The sequence below is a fragment of the Salvelinus alpinus genome, chromosome 34 (assembly GCF_045679555.1).
Source record: "Salvelinus alpinus chromosome 34, SLU_Salpinus.1, whole genome shotgun sequence".
NCBI classification, from domain to species: Eukaryota; Metazoa; Chordata; class Actinopteri; order Salmoniformes; family Salmonidae; genus Salvelinus; species Salvelinus alpinus.
The window spans coordinates 12,915,096-12,931,106 of record NC_092119.1 but is presented as its reverse complement, the minus strand read 5'-3'; the positions used below and the strand labels follow the sequence as shown (position 1 = coordinate 12,931,106).

Genomic DNA, 16,011 nt, shown 5'->3' with positions numbered 1-16,011 from the left:
TGGCGAAGTAAATACAATATAGCAAGTAAAAAAAACACTGGAATGGTTGGTTTGCAGTGGAAGAAAGTGCAAAGTAGAGATAGAAATAATGAGGTGCAAAGGAGTATTATAAATAAATAAATACAGTAGGTAAAGAGGTAGTTGTTTGGGCTAAATTATAGATGGGCTATGTACAGGTGCAGTAATCTATGAGCTGCTCTGACAGCTGGTGCTTAAAGCTAGTGAGGGAGATAAGTGTTTCCAGTTTCAGAGATTTTTGTAGTTCGTTCCAGTCATTGGCAGCAGAGAACTGGAAGGAGAGGCGGCCAAAGGAAGAATTGGTTTTGGGGGTGACCAGAGAGATATACCTGCTGGAGCGCGTGCTACAGGTAGGTGCTGCTATGGTGACCAGCGAGCTGAGATAAGGGGGGACTTTACCTAGCAGGGTCTTGTAGATGACCTGGAGCCAGTGGGTTTGGCGACGAGTATGAAGCGAGGGCCAGCCAACGAGTGTACAGGTCTCAGTGGTGGGTAGTATATGGGGCTTTGGTGACAAAACGGATGGCACTGTGATAGACTGCATCCAATTTATTGAGTAGGGTTTTGGAGGCTATTTTGTAAATGACATCACCGAAGTCGAGGATTGGTAGGATGGTCTTTGATCAGACGAGTTATGTTATGTAGGCTGTGTGAGCGATCCTCCCAAGTAAAGTCATGCTATGTCTTCTCTGAAGAAAACGTGGAGCAAAGAAGTAGACCTAGACCTAGGTAGTGATGTTGTGTAGATTTACTCAAGGATCTACAGGACCAGTCAAAAGTTTGGACACACCTACTCATTCAAGGGTTTTTCTTTATTTGTACTATTTTCCACGTTATAGAATAATAATGAAGACATAAAAACAATGAAATAACACATATACAATCATGTAGTAACCAAAAAAAGTGTTAAACAAATCAAAATATATTTTATATTGGAGATTCTTCAAAGTAGCCACCCTTTGCGTTGATGACAGCTTTGCACACTCTTGGCATTGTCTCAACCAGCTTCATGAGGTCGTCACCTGGAATGCATAGTCACCTGGTATGCATTTCAGTTAACAGGTGTGCCTTGTTAAATTTTAATTTGTGGATTTTTTTTTTTTAATGCGTTTGAGCCAATCAGTTGTGTTGTGACAAGGTAGGGGTGGTATACAGAAGATAGCCCTATTTGGTAAATGACCAAGTCTGTCGTTTCTCTTTGCTAATTTGAGCTGTTCTTGCCATAATATGGACTTGGTAATTTACCAAATAGAGCTATCTTGTCACAGCACAACTGAGTGGCTCAAACGCGTTAAGAGGGAATGAAATTCCACAAATGTACTTTTAACAAGGCACACATGTTAATTGTTATGCATTCCAGGTGACGACCTCATGAAGCTGGTTGAGACAATGCCAAGAGTGTGCAAAGCTGTCATCAAGGCGAAGGGTGGCTACTTTGAAGAATCTCAAATATAAAATATATTTAGATTTAACACTTTATTGGTTACTACATGATTCCATATGTGTTATTTATGTAAAGGTTTTCTTCCTGGGGTGAAGGAGAGGACCAAAATGCAGCGTAGCCAGTGCTCAACATGTTTAATTATAAGAACAAGTGAACACTACAAACAACTTACAAAATAACAAACGTGCAAAACCGATACAGACCTATCTGGTGCAGAACACAAACACAGAGACAGGTAACAACCACCCACAACGAACACAGTGAAACAACCTACCTAAATATGACTCTTAATTAGAGGAACGCAAAACACCTGCCTCTAATTAAGAGCCATACCAGGCAACCCTAAACCAACATAGAAACACACAACATAGAATGCCCACCCAAAACTCACGCCCTGACCATCACACACATACAAAACAACAGAAAACAGGTCAGGAACGTGACAATTTAATAGTTTTGATGTCTTCACTATTATTTTACAATGTAGAAGTAGTAAAAATAAAGAAAAACCCTTGAATGAGTAGGTATGTCCAAACTTTTGACTGATACCTATACTGTACATCCAGAATTTACAGCTGTGAGCCAGTTGGTTGCAACATGAGGGGGAAAAAACATGCAGCAGTATCACTTCTATACTTCTGTGTTGTTGGTAGTCTATCTCCAGTTGATCATCTGACAAAAGCTTTCTATTTACTAATGGACTCACACACACACACACACACACACACACACACACACACACACACACACACACACACACACACACACACACACACACACACACACACACACACACACACACACACATATCCTTTTAAATACATATCTTCTCTGTACTTCACCGCAGGCAGAATTTGAGAGTGGTTACATTTCTTTAGCCACATTATTCAGCTGTTTACCAAAACAAGTGGAGGGGTGGCTGTTGTAGTTTTTCGAATGCCTGTTTAAATGTCTCTCCTCTCCTCCACAGGCTGGTGTGTCCAGATGACTCATCAGGAGCAGCAGGAGATCCTGTTTAGGGAGAGCCTGGAGGCAGCTATGTCCTGGATGTTGGCCGTCCAGGAGCGGCTCCGGCTCAACGACAACACCCAGGGCCCCCGGGCTGCCCTGGAGGCCAGACTCAGAGAGACAGAGGTGAGACCCAACCCTAACCAACTACTCACACAACCAACCACTGACACAACCAACCACTGACACAACCAACTACTGACACAGCCAACTACTGACACAACCAACCACTGACACAACCAACCACTGACACAACCAATTACTGACACTACTAACTACTCCTGACACTACTAACTACTACTGACACTACTAACTACTCCTGACACTACTAACTACTACTGACACTACTAACTACTCCTGACACTACTAACTACTCCTGACACAACTAACTACTACTGACACTACTAACTACTCCTGACACTACTAACTACTCCTGACACTACTAACTACTCCTGACACTACTAACTACTCCTGACACCACTAACTACTACTGACACTACTAACTACTACTGACACTACTAACTACTACTGACACTACTAACTACTCCTGACACTACTAACTACTACTGACACTACTAACTACTCCTGACACTACTAACTACTGCTGACACTACTAACTACTACTGACACGACTAACTACTACTGACACTACTAACTACTCCTGACACTACTAACTACTACTGACACTACTAACTACTACTGACACTACTAACTACTCCTGACACTACTAACTACTCCTGACACTACTAACTACTACTGACACTACTAACTACTCCTCTCTGAGCCTGTGTCAGTACTTCGTTAGGTTTGGGTCTCACTGTCTCTCTGAGCCTGTGTCAGTACTTCGTTAGGTTTGGGTCTCACTGTCTCTCTGAGCCTGTGTCAGTACTTAGTTAGGTTTGGGTCTCACTGTCTCTCTGTCTCTCTGAGCCTGTGTCAGTACTTAGTTAGGTTTGGGTCTCACTGTCTCTCTGAGCCTGTGTCAGTACTTAGTTAGGTTTGGGTCTCACTGTCTCTCTGAGCCTGTGTCAGTACTTAGTTAGGTTTGGGTCTCACTGTCTCTCTGAGCCTGTGTCAGTACTTAGTTAGGGTTGGGTCTCACTGTCTCTCTGAGCCTGTGTCAGTACTTAGTTAGGTTTGGGTCTCACTGTCTCTCTGAGCCTGTGTCAGTACTTAGTTAGGTTTGGGTCTCACTGTCTCTCTGTCTCTCTGAGCCTGTGTCAGTACTTAGTTAGGTTTGGGTCTCACTGTCTCTCTGAGCCTGTGTCAGTACTTAGTTAGGGTTGGGTCTCACTGTCTCTCTGAGCCTGTGTCAGTACTTAGTTAGGTTTGGGTCTCACTGTCTCTCTGAGCCTGTGTCAGTACTTAGTTAGGTTTGGGTCTCACTGTCTCTCTGAGCCTGTGTCAGTACTTAGTTAGGTTTGGGTCTCACTGTCTCTCTGAGCCTGTGTCAGTACTTAGTTAGGTTTGGGTCTCACTGTCTCTCTGAGCCTGTGTCAGTACTTAGTTAGGTTTGGGTCTCACTGTCTCTCTGAGCCTGTGTCAGTACTTAGTTAGGTTTGGGTCTCACTGTCTCTCTGTCTCTCTGAGCCTGTGTCAGTACTTAGTTAGGTTTGGGTCTCACTGTCTCTCTGTCTCTCTGAGCCTGTGTCAGTACTTAGTTAGGTTTGGGTCTCACTGTCTCTCTGAGCCTGTGTCAGTACTTAGTTAGGTTTGGGTCTCACTGTCTCTCTGAGCCTGTGTCAGTACTTAGTTAGGTTTGGGTCTCACTGTCTCTCTGAGCCTGTGTCAGTACTTAGTTAGGTTTGGGTCTCACTGTCTCTCTGAGCCTGTGTCAGTACTTAGTTAGGTTTGGGTCTCACTGTCTCTCTGAGCCTGTGTCAGTACTTCGTTAGGGTTGGGTCTCACTGTCTCTCTGAGCCTGTGTCAGTACTTCATTAGGGTTGGGTCTCAATGTCTCTCTGAGCCTGTGTCAGTACTTAGTTAGGTTTGGGTCTCACTGTCTCTCTGAGCCTGTGTCAGTACTTAGTTAGGTTTGGGTCTCACTGTCTCTCTGAGCCTGTGTCAGTACTTAGTTAGGTTTGGGTCTCACTGTCTCTCTGAGCCTGTGTCAGTACTTAGTTAGGTTTGGGTCTCACTGTCTCTGTCTCTCTGAGCCTGTGTCAGTACTTAGTTAGGTTTGGGTCTCACTGTCTCTCTGAGCCTGTGTCAGTACTTAGTTAGGTTTGGGTCTCACTGTCTCTCTGAGCCTGTGTCAGTACTTAGTTAGGTTTGGGTCTCACTGTCTCTCTGAGCCTGTGTCAGTACTTAGTTAGGTTTGGGTCTCACTGTCTCTCTGAGCCTGTGTCAGTACTTAGTTAGGTTTGGGTCTCACTGTCTCTCTGAGCCTGTGTCAGTACTTAGTTAGGTTTTGGTCTCACTGTCTCTCTGAGCCTGTGTCAGTACTTAGTTAGGTTTGGGTCTCACTGTCTCTCTGAGCCTGTGTCAGTACTTAGTTAGGTTTGGGTCTCACTGTCTCTCTGTCTCTCTGAGCCTGTGTCAGTACTTAGTTAGGGTTGGGTCTCACTGTCTCTCTGTCTCTCTGAGCCTGTGTCAGTACTTAGTTAGGTTTGGGTCTCACTGTCTCTCTGAGCCCGTGTCAGTACTTAGTTAGGTTTGGGTCTCACTGTCTCTCTGAGCCTGTGTCAGTACTTAGTTAGGTTTGGGTCTCACTGTCTCTCTGAGCCTGTGTCAGTACTTAGTTAGGTTTGGGTCTCTCTGTCTCTCTGAGCCTGTGTCAGTACTTAGTTAGGTTTGGGTCTCACTGTCTCTCTGAGCCTGTGTCAGTACTTAGTTAGGGTTGGGTCTCACTGTCTCTCTGAGCCTGTGTCAGTACTTAGTTAGGTTTGGGTCTCTCTGTCTCTCTGAGCCTGTGTCAGTACTTAGTTAGGTTTGGGTCTCACTGTCTCTCTGAGCCTGTGTCAGTACTTAGTTAGGTTTGGGTCTCACTGTCTCTCTGAGCCTGTGTCAGTACTTAGTTAGGTTTGGGTCTCACTGTCTCTCTGAGCCTGTGTCAGTACTTAGTTAGGTTTGGGTCTCACTGTCTCTCTGAGCCTGTGTCAGTACTTAGTTAGGTTTGGGTCTCACCAACTAACTAACTAACTAACTAACTAACTAACTAACTAACTAACGACTGACTCTAACTACAGACAGACTCAGAGAGCCAGTGAGACCAAACCCTGTCTCTCTGAGCCTGTGACAGTAGATAGTGTCAGTAGTAGTTAGTGTCAGTAGTAGTTAGTGTCAGAAGTAGTTAGTGTCAGTAGTAGTTAGTGTCAGTAATAGTTAATGGTGTCAGTAGTTAGTTAGGGTTGGGTCTCACTGTCTCTCTGAGTCTGTGTCAGTAGTTAGAGTAAGACCCATCCCTAACTAACTACTGACACAGGCTCAGAGAGACAGGGTGAGACCCAACCCTAACTAACTACTGACAGTAACTACTGACACAAGCACAGAGAGACAGGGTTGGGTCTCACCATAACTAACTACTGACACTACTAACTACTGACACTAACTACTAGGGCTGGGCGATATGGCCAAAATGTATCACAGCATTTAATTATTTTTTTAATGGTGTTTTATGTTTTTGAATAATACCATTTCTAACTTTGCTTTATGAGCAGTGGGTGACCCTACAGTGGCAAGACATACATTCTAAGTGATTTCAATGGGTCTTTCTCCATTTTGATTGTTTTATACTGTTCAGGTCAACTTCAACCAAAACACATTTCTTGCATTTCCATCCATTTCTGCATTTCCTGCACTCATTTCAGAACAGTTACACTCGGCCACGTAGCACAATATGGGCCATTTTTTACCAAATGTTGGAATTGTGATTTGACCTGCGATTTAGATTGAAACACTTGAGTGAACTTGTAAATAGAAAGTTCATTCTAATTCTATACTTAGAATATAAATAATAGCGAGCGCTTTGAATTCAGTGGTGTTTGACATAACAATGAATGAAATTGCCAGGGAGGAGTTATTGTGACAAGGTAGGAACCAATGTGATGGTCAGTGTTTCCTAGGGAACCCTATAATCTTTGGCTACATTAAATATTTCTTCATGTAGCCAACATATTCATGCTTCGCCTATTCCTCTTTGACAGAGAGAGAGGCCAAACATTCAAATACCGTTATAGAAGGTAGGAATGCTTTTCCAACAGTCTTGAAGGTGTTCCCACATATGCTGAGCACTTGATGGCTGCTTGTCCTTCTCTCTGCGGTCCAACTCATCCCAACCTATCTCAATTGTGTTGAGGTTGGGTAATTGTGGAGGCCAGGTAATCTGATGCAGCACTCCATCACTCTCCTTCTTGTTCAAATAGGCCTTACACAGCCTGGAGGTGTGTTTTGGGTTATTGTCCTGTTGAAAAATAAATTATAGTCCAACTAAGCGCAAACCAGATGGGATGGCATATCGCTGCAGAATGCTGTGGTAGCCACGCTGGTTAAGTGTGCCTTGAATTTTAAATAAATCACCCAACAGTGTCACCAGCAAAGCACCATTACACCTCCTCCTCCATGCTTCACGGTGGGAATCACACATGCGGAGATCATCCGTTCACCTACTCTCACAAAGACACGGCGGTTGGAACCAAAAATCGCGAACTTATTAGACCAAAGGACAGATTTCCACCAGTCTAATGTTCATTGCTCGTCTTTCTTGGCCCAAGCAAGTCTCCTCTTATTTGTGGTGTTCTTTAGTAGTGGTTTCTTTACAGCAATTCGGCCATGAAGGCCTGATTCACACAGTCTATTCTGAACAGTTGATGTTGAGATGTGTCTGTTACTTGAACTCTGTAAAGGGAAAGGGGGATACCTAGCATTTATTTGGGTTGCACTTTCTGAGGCTGGTAACTAATGAACATATCCTATACAGCAGAGGTAACTCTGGGTCTTCCTTTCCTGTGGCGGTCCTCATTAGAGCCAGTTTTATCATAGCGCTTGATGGTTTTTGTGACTGCACTTGAAGAAACTTTCAAAGTTCTTGAAATTTTCCCTAATGACTGACCTTCATGTTTTAAAGTAATGATGGACTGTCGTTTCTCTTTGCTTTTTTGAGCTGTTCTTGCCTTAATATGGACTTGGTCTTTTGCCAAATAGGGCTATCTTCTGTATACCACCTCTACCTTGTCACAACACAACTGATTGGCTCAAACACATTAAGGAAAGAAATTCCACAAATGAACTTTTAACAAGGCACACCTGTTAATTGAAATGCCTTCTTGGTGACTACCTCATTAAGCTGGTTGAGAGAATGATAAAAGTATGCAAAGCTGTCATCAAGGCAAAGGGTGGCTACTTTGAAGAATCTCAAATATAGAATATATTTTAATTTGTTAAACACTTTTTTTGGGTACTACATGATTCCATATGTGTTATTTAATAGTTTTGATGTCTTCACTATTATTCTACAATGTAGAAAATAGTAAAAATAAAGAAAACCCCTTGAATGAGTAGGTGTGTCCAAACTTTTGACTGGTACTGTAGTAAAATACCGCTATACTGCCCAGCCCTACTGACACAGGCTCAGAGAGACAGCGTGACCGAGGGTCAAATACCTGTTTCCCACTATTAAACCAGCCTGAACCATACTGTGCAGGCTCGGATACATCTTTTCACATTGTCCTTTCCAGCATGGCTGTGGTTATGGCTGTCCTCAACTGGCCACTCAACTTTAAACCCTGTAATACAGTAGAACCTTGGTATGTGAAACCAGAGCCGGCCTCTACATTAGTCTAATTCCAACTCTCCTTTTTCATTCCGTTGCTTCCACCATTCTCTCAGGTTTGTTTCCCTCGAGAGAAGCTTCTGTATGCTTGATCACATTATTATCTGTCATCACAAAATTCATGATCTCATCAAGCCTCTCCTGTGTGTTATTGGTGGTCAGAAAATCCACCAGTCGGAGCACGAGGGTCATGTGAAGTTTGACAAGGTGCTTGTAGCTGCAGAGGTCTTACTGCAGAACGGTAACCAGGGGACGAGGAACATCACCCACGCCAGACTCAAAGAACTCAAAGCATTATGGGAGGACACCTGCACCTACATCATCCACTGCCACAGGTAGGCTAACTCATGACTCCTCCATGACCCCTCCACGACCCCTATGACCTTCCATGACTACTATGAGAGTTGAAAATGGCAGGTCAATTACTATAATGTTTCTTTAAAAAGAAACCACAATTAGTATTAAGCCTCCTTTCTCTTTTAGAAGAAAGTCGTCCGTGTGTAAACACCAGGATATGTTACCAACACATGGATAATGTAGGCATGAGTGAATATATTCCTTCCAGTAGTTTACACATATTTGTTTAATTACATAGTCACAGCAGAAGGCCTTGTTTTTTAGTTTTTTATATATATTTTAAGCCATATAGCTACACATATCAGTTTTCGGAGGTCTATTGTTTGTCACCTTGAATATGCCTTCATACATGCTTAAATATTTCATAATGAAATACTTATTGATAATAGTATATAAATGGTTTATAAATGCTTGTTCATGATTATAAAGTCTTACCTACCATTCCATCTCGTCTTTCCTCAGCCGTATAGAGTGGGTGTGGCTGCACTGGAGTGAGTACCTGAAGGCGTATGGGGAGTTTGAGATGTGGCTGGTCAGTGTGCGTCGCAGTCTGGAGCCGGAGGTGGAGCTGCAGCTGGGGGTGAAGGAGAAATTGTGGCAGGTGAGCAAACACACCAGGTGTTGGGTGTCAACAATAGTGACGTTTAGCCAGGGGAAGAGAGGTAATACTACTGGTACCATTTCAGTAGCCTAGCCTGAACTGTGTTCATAGGCTGTTAGATTCCTACTTCTTGTAGGAAGCCATCTTTGAGTTCGTAGTTGAAAACCCTAGCCACATCAATTGAACCAATGAATGCTGCCTATTAAACCTATAGAAGAGCTAGCTTGCTGATGCACTAAGTTCCAGCTGGAAAGTATCCAATGGGTCGTTCTTCAATTACAGTGGCATTTGGGATTGACATTTTGGAAATAATGAACTTAATTTTTTTACATTTGTATTTATTTAAATGTATTTGGGTCATCTTCCTATTCTAAATCAACTGATATGGCAGCTTAATGATTTTAAATCATTTGTACCATTATCATAACTTTTTGCCACAATAGGAGTAGTAAATAGATACATTTTTGGTAAATGAGGATTTTCTGAAATGGAGGCAAGAAAGGCTCAAATCTAAGGTCATCAACCCTTTAAATGTAATTTACCAAAGTGATTTGATTAATCATTTTGCTCACAAGTAATGTTACTTGGTGACTAACACCAATTTTCTTTAATATAGACCCCTACCCCAATAACAGTTTGTCACTGGAGAGAATACTCACGGTCCTTGTATATCTTTGTAATGAGTCATTTTCAAGGTGGTAACACCAATGACAATAAACTGAGGGACAGACGTTATACTAGTAAAAAATAAAGTATTTTATTATCCTAATGTGTTTGTATTGCTCTATACCTGATCTATACAGTAGATGAAATACCTTTGTTTACTTTATAGCACTCAAAATAATAGATCTACTATATATGCAAAAGTATGTGGACACCCCTTCAAATCAGTGGATTTGGCTCTTTCAGCCACACCCGTTGCTGACAGGTGAATAAAATCGAGCACACAGCCTTGCAATCTCCATAGACAAACATTGGCATTAGAATGGCCTTACTAAAGAGCTCAGTGGTTCGGGCTAGGCCCCTTAGTTCCAGTGAAGGGAAATCTTACCGCTACAGCATACAGTGACATTCTAGATGATTCTGTGCTTCTGACTTTGAGGCAACAGTTTAGGGGAAGACCCTTTCCTGTTTCAGCATAACAATGCCCCCATGCACAAAACGAGGTCCATACAGAAATAGTTTGTCGAGATCGGTGTGGAAGAACTTGACTGGCCTGCACTGAGCCCTGACCTCAACCACATCAAACACCATTGGGATGAATTGGTATGCCAACTGCGAGCCAGGACTAATAGCCCAGCATCAGTGCTGACCTCACTAATACTCTTGTGACTAAATGGAAGCAAGTCTCCACGGTAATGTTCCAACATATAGTGGAAAGCCTTCCCAGAAGAGGGGAGGCTGTTATAGCAGCAAAGGGGAGACCAACTCCATATTAATACCCATGATTTTGGAATGAGATGTTCAACAAGCGGGTGTCCACATACTTTTGGTCATGTAGTGTATCTCTAAATCCCCCATGTCACTACGACTCTAAACATCACTACTGGGACAAGCCAATGTGCTAACCCCAAGCCCTTTAAATAATGCATAAACATAATTTTTTTGCAGGATAAAGGACTTGTATTATGTTTTATTATTGATAAACAATTCAAAAGCCACCCTAATGTAATGTAATGTAATCTAACGTGTGTGTTCCAGGTAGACAACCAGCGCGTCCTGCTGAGTGACGTCCAGAACCAGGCACTGTTGCTGGAGAGGCTGGTGGACGAGGCTGCAGCGCTGCACAACCGCATCCAGGATCCCAGTGTGGACCAGGAAGCACAGGAGAGACTCCAGCTGGCCTATAACAGCATACGGGACAAGGCTGAGGTGTGTGTGTGTCTGTATGTGTGTGTCTGTGTTTGTGCGTGTGTGTGTGTGTGTGTGCGTGCGTGTGTAGTATAATGGAGGCTTTCTGATGACTCTCATTCAAAGTCTTTCCACCTATCCCCTCGATTTCTCTGCACAAAACCCAGGCAAGCATTCCTGTATAGAGCTAAGGGATATAATGTGTACACCACAATTACTGTCAGGGTAGGCTATATACAAACATAATGTAATGATTCATGTTGCTGTTTCATTCGCAGGCAGGCAGACAGACAGACAGACAGACAGACAGACAGACAGGCAGGCAGGCAGGCAGGCAGGCAGGCAGGCAGGCAGGCAGGCAGGCAGGCAGGCAGGCAGGCAGGCAGGCAGGCAGGCAGACAGACAGACAGACAGACAGACAGACAGACAGACAGACAGACAGACAGACAGACAGACAGACAGACAGACAGACAGACAGACAGACAGACAGACAGACAGACAGACATGTGTCAGAGCCGTGTGTCTGGTCCAAGGGGGAATGTCTTTGTAATGGTTGATGTTCTCTTTCATATTGAAGTTGTTGCTTATTAATAGAGGAGTACATTTCTTCCCCTACACTTGGAAAGAAGCTGGACCAGCTACTTCTAATCTAAGTTTAAAAAAATGTTATTCTGAATAAGATGCTATTCTATTATTCCCCAGTACACCAATGAGGTTTCTTTATTCAAAGCAATTTGCATGTATCTGCTCCATATTGATATGGGTTTCTTTCCTTTTATTAGCTCTTTCTCTGGTTCTGTTATTGTCATAGAGCATCGTGGTCCCCAGGAAGACTAACTGCTGCTTCAGCAGTAGCTAATGGGGATCCTCATAAAATAGTGAAAACTGAATCAGTGTTTTTTTTAAATGTTTTTTTTTATAAAGGTTACTTGGCTTTTAAAGGGGCAATCTGGGATTTGAAAAACAACAATCAATGGCTATATCACACATTTTTAAGTGAAAAAAATATATGTACTAATCCCAGATTTTTATTTCAACAGGAGAGGTTGTCGGTGCTGCAGAAGATGGCTGAAGAGCACCAGATGTACCAGAGAGATGTCCTGAAGTTCCAGGCCTGGCTGGTGTCCAAGACTAAGGAGCTCAACACCCTCACTGAGACAGAGGACACAGCCGAGAACAAACTCCGAGCCCTACAGGTGAGAGACGTACACCCTAGTCACATGACTTCTGGGAGGGACAGGTGAGAGAAGTACACCCTAGTCACATGACTTCTGGGAGGGACTGTACACCCTAGGAGGGACAGGAGAGAGATGTACACCCTAGTCACATGACTTCTGGGAGGGACAGGTGAGAGAAGTACACCCTAGTCACATGACTTCTGGGAGGGACAGGAGAGAGAAGTACACCCTAGTCACATGACTTCTGGGAGGGACAAGTGAGAGAAGTACACCCTAGTCACATGACTTCTGGGAGGGACAGGTGAGAGAAGTACACCCTAGTCACATGACTTCTGGGAGGGACAGGTGAGAGAAGTACACCCTAGTCCCATGACTTGCATTTTAAATAAGGTTTGATTTGACTTGATTTGATTCTGCTGGGAGGGTCACATACCATGCTAAGAACAACCTGTAATTTCCTTAGTTTTGTGTCATGGATTTGAAAGAATATGATAAAGTGTCAGTAGGGTAGAGAATCAGGACACAGCCTAACCCTCTCTCCTCTGTCAGACCCTGGATGACAACGTGGCCAGTGAGGAGAGGACACTGCAGCACATCGAGGTCATGGCGGAGGCAGTGCGGGCCAACACGTCCCCCGGGGGGGCGGATGTGGTGGTGGAGGAAGCAGAGGAGCTGCGTCTGGACTGGCAGAGGCTGAGACAGAGCTTGTGTGAGGCCGGAGAGAGCCTGAAGAGCAGCCTGGACTCTCAGAGCCAGTACCAGAGTCGCTGCCAGCGCCTGGGGGAGGACATCAGGCAGCTCCGGGGCCTGCTCCACAGACTCACCAGAGGCCTGGAGACAGCCAGGGAGGGAGACAGGACCAGAGATCTGGAGACAGCCAGGGAGGGAGACAGGACCGGAGATCTGGAGACAGCCAGGGAGGGAGACAGGACCAGAGACCTGGAGGCAGCCAGGGAAGGAGACAGGACCGGAGATCTGGAGACAGCCAGTGAGGGAGACAGGATTGAGGAACAGATGGTTGGGCAGTGGAGGAAATACATGGTGGGTTTGGGCTCACTCTCTCTATTACTTCCTGTATCATCTCTCTCTCTCTCTCTCTCTCTCTCTCTCTCTCTCTCTCTCTCTCTCTCTCTCTCTCTCTCTCTCTCTCTCTCTCTCTCTCTCTCTCTGACAGTTCTCTATGCCACTTTCACTCCTCAACCCTATGGTTTACAGCTTTAGTTACTAGCTACAACAAGGGTCTGACACTGCATGGGTGGTTGCTCTAACAATTACCTGGCAGGAATTGCCCTCTGGCTGAATGCATTGGAGAGGTGTGGTGGAAATGAGAGAGAAGATAATGATTGTGGACTGATATTGTAACCTTACAGTAAAAACGTACATGTTGTGGGCAGGTGTGGTAGGGCAGGTTCCAACAGTCTATGTGTATCAATAGTTTAAAGTCGCTTCTTTTTGTTATCTATTGTACTTCATCCTCACTGATGTGAATAAATGGGACAGATGAAAGGAAATGCCTCCATGGGCTTTCAGTACATTGCTTACACCTGTCCTGTCTGTTCAGTAGGTTAGTGTTTTTCATCATGAATCTTGTTCTGGAGGTAGCTCTGCAGTATTCACTAGCTGGCACAGCCACAATGTCATAAAATCTGATTTTAAACCTAACCTTAACCAAACTGATAAGCCTAACCTTAAATTAAGACCAAAAAGCAAACATTTTTGTTCATACATTTTTTACAATATAGACCATTTTTACTTTGTTTGCAGCTGGCCTATCTAAGGGGAAATTGCTCAGTACGGCCTCCAACTCATGACAATAAACGTCAACCTGCGTCTGTTCAGATCAGTGAAGATAGCGGCTAGGAAGCGAGTCTAGGAAGCGAGTCTAGGAAGCGAGGCTAGGAAGCCACTGTAGAATATTTAGATCAAACTGAGAAACCAAAGCTAGCAGATGAGGCAAGCAGTTCTTAACCACTCTTTTAATCCTCAACAAACAAAAGCATTCTTGACAATTCACCTTAGCGGAATGAAAGTAGCAGGCACCAAGAGGCCTCTGAGGCTGTAATCGGAAATTAATTGGGTGTGCCCCAAGGGTCAGTACTGGGGCCCCTCCTGTTCAGCCTGTACGTTAACTTCTCTGGGATATGTGGGACGGTAGCGTCCCACTTGGCCAAAAGCCAGAAAAAATGTAGCGTGCCAAATTCAAATATATTACTATAAAAATCAATCTTTCATGAAATCACACATGAAAGACACCAAATTAAAGCTACACATGTTGTGAATCCAGCCAACGTGTCTGATTTCAAAAAGGATTTACGGCGAAAGCACACCAAACGATTATGTTAGCTCAGTACATAGCCACAGAAAAACACAGCCATTCCCCCAGCAAAAGATAGTAGTCACAAAAAGCAGAAATAGAGATAAAATTAATCACTAACCTTTGATGATCTTCATCAGATGACACTCATAGGACATCATGTTAGACAATACATTTATGTTTTGTTCGATAATGTGCATATTTATATCCACAAATCTCGGTTTACATTGGCGCCATGTTCAGAAATGCCTCCAAAATATCCGGAGAAATTGCAGAGAGCCACGTCAAATAACAGAAATACTCATCATAAACTTTGATGAAAGATACATGTTTTACATATAATTAAAGATACACTTGTTCTTAATGCAACCGCTGTGTCAGATTTCAAAAAAACTTTACGTAAAAAGCACACCATGCAATAATCTGAGATGGCGCTCAAAAATAACAACATTTCTCCGCCATGTTGGAGTCAACAGAAATACGAAATTACATCATAAATATTCCCTTACCTTTGATCATCTTCATCAGAATGCACTCCCAGGGATCCTAGTTCCACAATAAATCGTTGTTTTGTTCGATAATGTCCATTACCTATGTCTAAGTAGCTACTTTTGCTAGCATGTTTAGTGCACATGTCCAAACGCTCACGCAGATGAGGCGAACTCGGACGAAAACTTCAAAAAGTTATATAACAGGTCGAATAAACTGGTCAAACTAAGTAGAGAATCAATCTTCACGATGTTGTTATCATATATATCCAATAACGTTCCAACCGGAGAATTCCTTCATGTCTGTAGAAGTTATGGAACGGAAGGCGATATCATGAGGAAAGCGCATGACCAGGAACTGGCATTCTGCCAGACCAATGACTGAAACACCTCCCATCCGGCCCCACATCACACTAGAGGCTTCATACCACGTTCTACAGACTGTTGACATCTAGTGGAAGGCATAGGAAGTGCAAACATATCCATATCTCACAGGGAATTGTGAGGGAAACGGCGATGAGTTGAACATTGACCAGTCTCAGAATTCTCACTTCCTGTTTGGATTTTTTCTCAGGTTTTTGCCTGCCATATGAGTTCTGTTATACTCACAGACATCATTCAAACAGTTTTAGAAACTTCAGTGTTTTATATCCAATAGTAATAATAATATGCATATATTAGCATCTGGGACAGAGTAGGAGGCAGTTCACTATGGGCACGCAATTCATCCAAAAGTGAAAATGTTGCCCCCTATCATAAAGAAGTTAATGATCTGCCTTCTGTCTGTACTGGGTCTAAAGTTCAAATGTATGCAGATGATACAGTGATATATGTGCATGCAAAGAGCAAACAACAAGCTGCACAAGAACTCACTACTGTAATGGTCCAGGTTACAAAGTGGCTCAGTGACTCATGTTTGCATCTCAATGTGAAAAAAACCGTCTGCATGTTGTTCACAAAGAAGGCAACTGATGCTACTGAG

General features: G+C 43.4%; 1 protein-coding gene across 1 annotated transcript in view; it reads left to right on the top strand.

Moving 5' to 3' along the window:
- LOC139563879 (nesprin-3-like) overlaps nt 1–16,011 on the top strand; it is a 104,121-nt gene that overhangs the window by 1,513 nt on the left and 86,597 nt on the right. Inside the window, exons 2-8 of the mRNA XM_071382868.1 lie at nt 263–368; nt 2,433–2,596; nt 8,403–8,575; nt 9,060–9,198; nt 10,900–11,070; nt 12,090–12,245; nt 12,777–13,268. Coding sequence (XP_071238969.1) covers nt 263–368; nt 2,433–2,596; nt 8,403–8,575; nt 9,060–9,198; nt 10,900–11,070; nt 12,090–12,245; nt 12,777–13,268 — 1,401 coding nt within the window. The remainder of the gene's footprint in view (nt 1–262; nt 369–2,432; nt 2,597–8,402; nt 8,576–9,059; nt 9,199–10,899; nt 11,071–12,089; nt 12,246–12,776; nt 13,269–16,011) is intronic.